At 38.5% G+C, this 6,929-nt stretch overlaps 1 protein-coding gene across 2 annotated transcripts; it reads left to right on the top strand.

Annotated features, from left to right (window-relative positions):
- The first annotated feature begins 232 nt into the window (after window positions 1-232).
- On the top strand, window positions 233-6,244 carry LOC134473476 (endogenous retrovirus group K member 13-1 Env polyprotein-like). Of its 2 annotated transcripts, none has more exons than XM_063237809.1 (2): window positions 233-840; window positions 3,732-6,244. In XM_063237809.1, the coding sequence occupies exon 2, from the start codon at window positions 3,735-3,737 to the stop codon at window positions 5,742-5,744; it is 2,010 nt and encodes a 669-aa protein (XP_063093879.1). In that variant the 5' UTR covers window positions 233-840; window positions 3,732-3,734; the 3' UTR covers window positions 5,745-6,244. The 2 variants fall into 2 exon arrangements, with proteins under 2 accessions (XP_063093879.1, XP_063093882.1); XM_063237812.1 differs by having other exon boundaries at window positions 3,711-6,244.
- The last annotated feature ends 685 nt before the right edge of the window (window positions 6,245-6,929 follow it).

Below are 6,929 nucleotides of genomic sequence, written 5' to 3'. Positions count from 1 at the left end.
CTGGAAGTAATGTCAGAGGAGAGCTCAGCAGCATGATAAAGTAGGTCAAGGGCCTCTTCTACAGCTTGTGCTGGAAATCTGCCAATGGACCGCTGGGAAGGCCTTAACAGTGGACGCATGCCCTACCACATACATATCCCGGGGCAGGAAAATGGGAACCTTAACTAAATTGCACTGTCATCTGTTAAGTAAAGAAGTCTGTAATGATTACACCTCTCCCTCAGGCTGTGGGGGATGAGGTGTCACTTTGTAGGCCCAACCCCCTCTAACCTGCAATTTACAATAGCCGCCCTGGTATGCGAGAAGGAGGTAGAACGGGAATGCCTGTTCTCAGTGAGCCCTCACCCTCTGGAATCCATACTGTGAGCTGGCTTTGTTTTGCAGAAGTCTTGAGGAAGTGGCTGGCCACCCTTTGTGACACTAACAGCAGACAAATTAACAACATTCTTGAGCTAATGAATTTCTTCCTGGGCTAGAGAAGTTGTGAGAACTGGTTGTGATTATTTACTTCACTTAGATAGTTTTAGAATAAACATTGTAGTCTGTCACGTTGTAGCTTGCCACAAAGAATGCCTTTTCACTACTTAATTATCTGGGCTCTGTGAATTGATCGGGTTTACTATATATGAATCCTAAAATAAAGATTGTGCGTACAGTGCAGTGCAGTGCAGTGTAACGCGGTGCAGACAGCAAAGGTGTCTCTCCTGTCTTTCTTTTCCAAGCGCTGTACCCCCCGTGTCCCGACAAGGCGTGCGTGTTTACCTTGCCCGGAGTTCAGAGTGCTCTAGACACTCACGACAAGTGGCGCCCGAACAGGGACTCCGAAGGTCGCTTAGGAAGGTAAGTATAATTTTATTACGGGGAAATGGGACAATCTGCTTCCTCTCCTTTCTTAAAAATTCTTAAACATTTATTATCTATATATGGCATATCGCTCAGGTCAGCTGACTTGGATATGTGTATTGATACAATTAAAGAATATAATCCTTGGTTTCCAGATGAAGGAACTTTGGATGTAGAAGTATGGAGGAAGGCAAGGGTTAGTATAGAAAGGGCTATGCAACAGGAGGAAAAGATTCCTTTACGTTTTTGGGCTATTTGGTCGGTTGTGTACTCTTTATTAAAAGCTATGGAAGATGAACATATTGTAGAAAATCTTCAACTAGAAATTAAGCCAGTTATTCAGGAATTGCCCCTCACAGAGGAGGAGCAGAATGTAGTTCAAAATGACGCTATCGCTTTAAGTAGTGAAAAGGCGTCCAAACTAAAAGTAAAATCCACTACAGCCGACTCAGCTTTAGCTGCCGCAGCAATATCAAATTATGACAATCGCCCAATTTTACAGGCTATACAACATTTAACACAAGAGGTGAAACAACTCTCCGTTAAGCAAAACCCGCCTATAATTCCCTCTGCACCTCCTCCATCTAACCCTAATTGGAGTAAAGCCAAGCTAGCTTTGGCTGATCTACCAAAATTAGGGGATTCTGATGAGGAAAAGCCTGCCTTTGCTTTCCCTATAATCAGACCTCAGCCAATAGATGGAGAGGCAGTTCCCCCTAGATGGGAAGCATTTAATATGGATGATTTAGCAAAATTAAAAAAGGCTGTAACCCTTTATGGCCCTCAGGCTCATTACACTAGAGAATTAATAACATCAGTAGCAGATCAGTATGGTAATCTTGCTCCTTATGATTGGAAAGCCTTGGCCAAAATTCTTTTAAAGGAGCCAGAATATTTACAGTGGCACATGTGGTTTATGGAAGGTTGTGCGAAAAAGGCAAGACAAAAATGCTAATATAGTGATAAAAATGTTTTAAAAGATATTTTAAAAACTTTACCTCAATATTTTTCTCCGTTTGGACTTGTAATAGCACAGGATAAAATTCAAAAGGAAGAAGTTAGTCATTATTTGGGATATATTCTTACTAGACAAAAGGTGATTCCACAAAAAATGTCTATTAGGAGAGATAAGTTATCCACTTTAAATGATTTTCAAAAATTATTAGGGGATATTAATTGGCTTCGTCCCACACTAGGTATTCCTACCCATGCATTACAGCATTTGTTTGCTACTCTACAGGGCTCTTCAGATCCATCCAGCCCTCGTTCTTTAACAACAAAAGCCGAGCAAGAATTACAGTTTGTAGAACAACGAATTAAGGATGCATTTTTAATTAGGATTGATCCTAAATTGCCTCTAACTTTATATATTATTAATACTTTTCAATATCCCTCTGCAGTTTTAGGTCAAAATGCTATGCCAGTAGAATGGGTATTCACTAAAACTAAGCAATCTAAAAATGTTATGCCTTATATTGACATGGTTGCAGCTTTAATTATAAATGGTAGAGCTCGTTCTATAACTTTGATAGGAGAAGATATAAACAATATAGTTATCCCTTTAACTAAGGAACAATGGGAATATTTGTTGTCAATTACTGAAACCTTACAAATTGCTTTAGCAGATTTCATGGGAACTTTTTCATATCATTTTCCTAAAAGTAAATTATGGGATTTTTTTAGACGTCAACAATTTGTGGTTAATACCTTATTAGCTGTACAGCCAATTCCACAAGCTTTGACTATATTTACAGATGGATCTAAAAATAAAGCTGCATATTGGACTCAAAAATCTTACTGGGTACGTCAGACAAATTTTAACTCTGTACAACAAAATGAACTTTTTGCTATATTACAAGTGTTTTTAGATTTTCATAACCAACCTATTAATATTATAGCCGATTCGGCCTATTCTGTTGGAGTAGTGACAAATATCTATTCAGCTGTGTTATATTCTAATAAGCCTGCTTTATTGTCTTTATTTCAAAATTTACAAATACATGTTCAAAAAAGAAATCATTCTTATTTTATTACTCATTTACGTTCTCATTCTCAGTTACCCAGACCATTAGTATCAGGTAACAATACAGTGGATTCCTTAGTTATGTTCACCACACCCGTTGAAGAACATCAATTTAATCATGCAAATGCAGGACATTTGCATCTTAAATATAAGATACCTTTTACAAAAGCTAAACAGATTGTAAAAGCCTGCCCTATTTGTAGACCATTACATTTAAGAATTATTCCCACAGGTGTCAACCCTCGAGGAACTCAACCTAATGAATTATGGCAAATGGATATTACACATGTACCTTCTTTTGGTCGGCTTTCTTATGTACATGTAGTTATTGATACCTATTCTTCATTTCTATGGGCTACTGCTCAACAGGGAGAATCCACTAAAAATGTTATTGTACATTTATTGGAGACTTTTGCAGTTATGGGAATTCCTTCTAAAATCAAAACAGATAATAGACCTGCTTATACTAGCAGAACATTTAAACAATTTTGTGATCTCCATAATATTATTCATATTACAGGGATTAAATATAACCCCCAGGGTCAAGCTATTGTTAAAAGAGCACATGGCACTCTTAAGTTGCAAATTAAAAAATTAAAAAGGAGGAGTCAGGAGGATATTCAGATACCAATACTGTTTAAATTGCAAAACAGTCCAAAAACATTACTGCATCAAGCATTGTTTATTTTAAATTTTCTCAATTTACCACAAGGTGAAATATTAACAAGAGCTGAAAAACATTTTGAACAGCAACAACAGCCTTTTGTGATTAATGAACCTATTTGGACTAAAACAGCTCCAGAGGCTGAATGGGAGAGGGGCACATTGCTCTATAGGGGGAAAGGTTTTGGTTATATCTCCACAGAAAATGGAATTCAGCAGTGGGTCCCTGGACGATGGATCAGGACCCGCGTCTCCAGATCCTGTTCACCAGCCCCGGAGACAACTCCCCAAGGAACCGGAACCGTGCCTTCAGAAGCGAGCGCGAAACCAGCTAGAAGCTGAGGATGCTGAGTTTGTTCCTATCGCAGCCATGGCCAGATTACAGCTAAGAAAATCCCGCCGCTCACAGCGACCAAATTTAAATCCCCTCCCTACATGGGGACAATTAAAGAAATTGACCATAGAAGGGCAACGGCTTGTCCTTCAAGCAGAAAAGCCTTTAAACCCTAAAAACTTGTTTTTAGCTTTATGTGCCTTGCTCACCGTTGCATCGGGGACTGAGGTACCTCCGCATTCGTACTGGGCATATATTCCAAACCCCCCTTTATTAGAACCTGTAAAATGGGGAACTAGTGATATTTTACTTTATACCACACCTAGAGAAATTTTGTCAGCACCGTGGGCTGATTTAACCCCCCACAATCAAGATGATGAGACATTATTCAATTTTACTTATTATGGTAATCAAAGGCCTATTTGCATTGGGGAACCGCCTTGCATCCCTCTGGGATGGCAGTATTGGATTCAACATGGAATAAAAGCAGGCAACAAAAGGACAAGGCTTCAAGCCTTGGCTGCTCAAACCTTTAATGTTACCTGGAAAAATTTAACAGCACCTGATACAAATACATTTCCTGTATGCCCTGAATTCACTTATAAAAATATTTCTTATAATCCCATAATTTGGCAACTATGTATGGAAAAATTTGCTAAAAATATTGATGGGTATATTATTTGGGGACCATTTGGAAAATTCGTTAATGGATGTGCTGAATGGAATGAGACAAGATGTAATCTCTCTGTTGTGTATAGTCTTCCAGATCCAAAGAAAATAACTGACAGAGCTCCTATATTTCAACAAAAGACGGCTCTCTTGTGGTGGGGAGATGGTGAAATCGCTAACCCTGCTGTTGCAGCCGAAGAATACCCTCATCACCTTCAAAATCATATTTGGAAGATCCCAGCCGCTATGCAACCTGTAACCTTGTACAATGTTTCATATTCAGGGACTAGTCGATCTATATCTACTACTTATAATTTTACTAGGTTTAAAATGTATAATATTACTGTTTGTGCACCTCTACCTTATGTCTTTTTAGTGGGAACTTTTAATTTTACACATTTTTCTTGTACTTGTTTAAATTGTCAATTGTTTACATGCTTAAATAGCACACTAAATTTCACTAAGCCTTATACAGTTATGCTGTTACAACAAAAAACTCATATTTGGTTGCCTGTAAATTTAACTCGACCTTGGTCTCAAGACCCGGTAATTTCTGTTACTACTGAATTTTTTAAACATCTGTTAAAACGTACAAAAAGATTTATTGGAATAGTGGTTGCTGTACTGTTAAGTCTGATAACTGTAGCCTCCCTAACAGCAGTCTCAGGAATAGCTTTACAAACCTCTTTGCAAAAAAAACATGTTATAGAATTATGGCATAAAAATTCTCATAAACTTTGGTTAACTCAGTGGCAAATAAACGCCAGACTACAACAACAAATAGACCTCCTTAAACAAACAGTTAAATGGATGGGTAAAAAAATATTGGCTCTTCAGCATCAAGTGTTTTTAAAATGTGATTGGAATTCAACTACTTTCTGTATAACCCAACGACCTTATAATCAAACAGAACATGAATGGGAAATGATTAGAATGTATTTAAATGGAAACACCTCTGCCCAGGAGGAAATAAAATCTTTGCATAATCAAATTGACAAGGATTTTGCAAAGCAAAATGATGATAAATCTCTAGCACAATTCGCGCAATTGCTTGCTCAATCTTTAAAAAGATTAGATTCCAAAGGAATCTGGCAGAGCATTACCCACACTTTTAGTGACATGGGACTTAGTTTAATTATAGTTCTCATTGCCATAGTTCTTGTGTATTTTTACTGCATAAGACGAAATGCTATTAATAACCTGATCTTATGAAAATTATTGTTAAAAAATAAAAAGGAAGAAAGTGTGGGGGATGAGGTGTCACTTTGTAGGCCCAACCCCCTCTAACCTGCAATTTACAATAGCCGCCCTGGTATGCGAGAAGGAGGTAGAACGGGAATGCCTGTTCTCAGTGAGCCCTCACCCTCTGGAATCCATACTGTGAGCTGGCTTTGTTTTGCAGAAGTCTTGAGGAAGTGGCTGGCCACCCTTTGTGACACTAACAGCAGACAAATTAACAACATTCTTGAGCTAATGAATTTCTTCCTGGGCTAGAGAAGTTGTGAGAACTGGTTGTGATTATTTACTTCACTTAGATAGTTTTAGAATAAACATTGTAGTCTGTCACGTTATAGCTTGCCACAAAGAATGCCTTTTCACTACTTAATTATCTGGGCTCTGTGAATTGATCGGGTTTACTATATATGAATCCTAAAATAAAGATTGTGCGTACAGTGCAGTGCAGTGCAGTGTAACGCGGTGCAGACAACAAAGGTGTCTCTCCTGTCTTTCTTTTCCAAGCGCTATACCCCCCGTGTCCCGACAAGGCGTGCGTGTTTACCTTGCCCGGAGTTCAGAGTGCTCTAGACACTCACGACATCAGGCTGCTTCACAAGAATGTGCATCATGGAGCCAACATTAGTACATATTGTTAACCAGGATCTCTACAGGACAGGCAGATACCCAAATGGCAAATGGTGATGAAAGATGCTAAGCCAGTCAATGCCCGTGGTGAGTTCCTTAAAGCTCATTGTAATGATACTACAAGAGAAACATGCTGAAACTCTCCAAGACAGTTATGTTTCTTTTTTTTAATTATTTTTTTGTCTTTTTCCTTTTTATCGGTACCGGGGATTGAACTCACAACTGCCTGCTTGCAAGGCAGGTGCTTATGCCGCTGAGCTAAACCTCCAGCCCCTGACAGGTATGTTTCTTATGTTATCATAGATAACTTTAAATTATATGTATTTACTTATTTGTACCTCCCTTGATCACTATAGCTTTTGAACCAGCTCATACTAATGTTTCTTTCTTTCTTTCTTTCTTTTTTTTTGGTACAGGGATTGAACTCACCACCTCGCATTTGCCAGGCAGGCACTTATGTGGCTGAGCTAAATCCCCGGCCCCATATTAATGTTTCTTTACAAAATAGTCTTCATGAAACTACCCTATGGAGGA

The sequence above is a fragment of the Cavia porcellus genome, unplaced genomic scaffold (genome assembly GCF_034190915.1).
Source record: "Cavia porcellus strain 051 isolate PalLab524CR breed Dunkin Hartley unplaced genomic scaffold, mCavPor4.1 scaffold_2, whole genome shotgun sequence".
In the NCBI taxonomy this organism is placed as follows: domain Eukaryota; kingdom Metazoa; phylum Chordata; class Mammalia; order Rodentia; family Caviidae; genus Cavia; species Cavia porcellus.
Note: the sequence above shows the minus strand (reverse complement) of the source record. Positions and strands in the feature narration are given on the sequence as shown.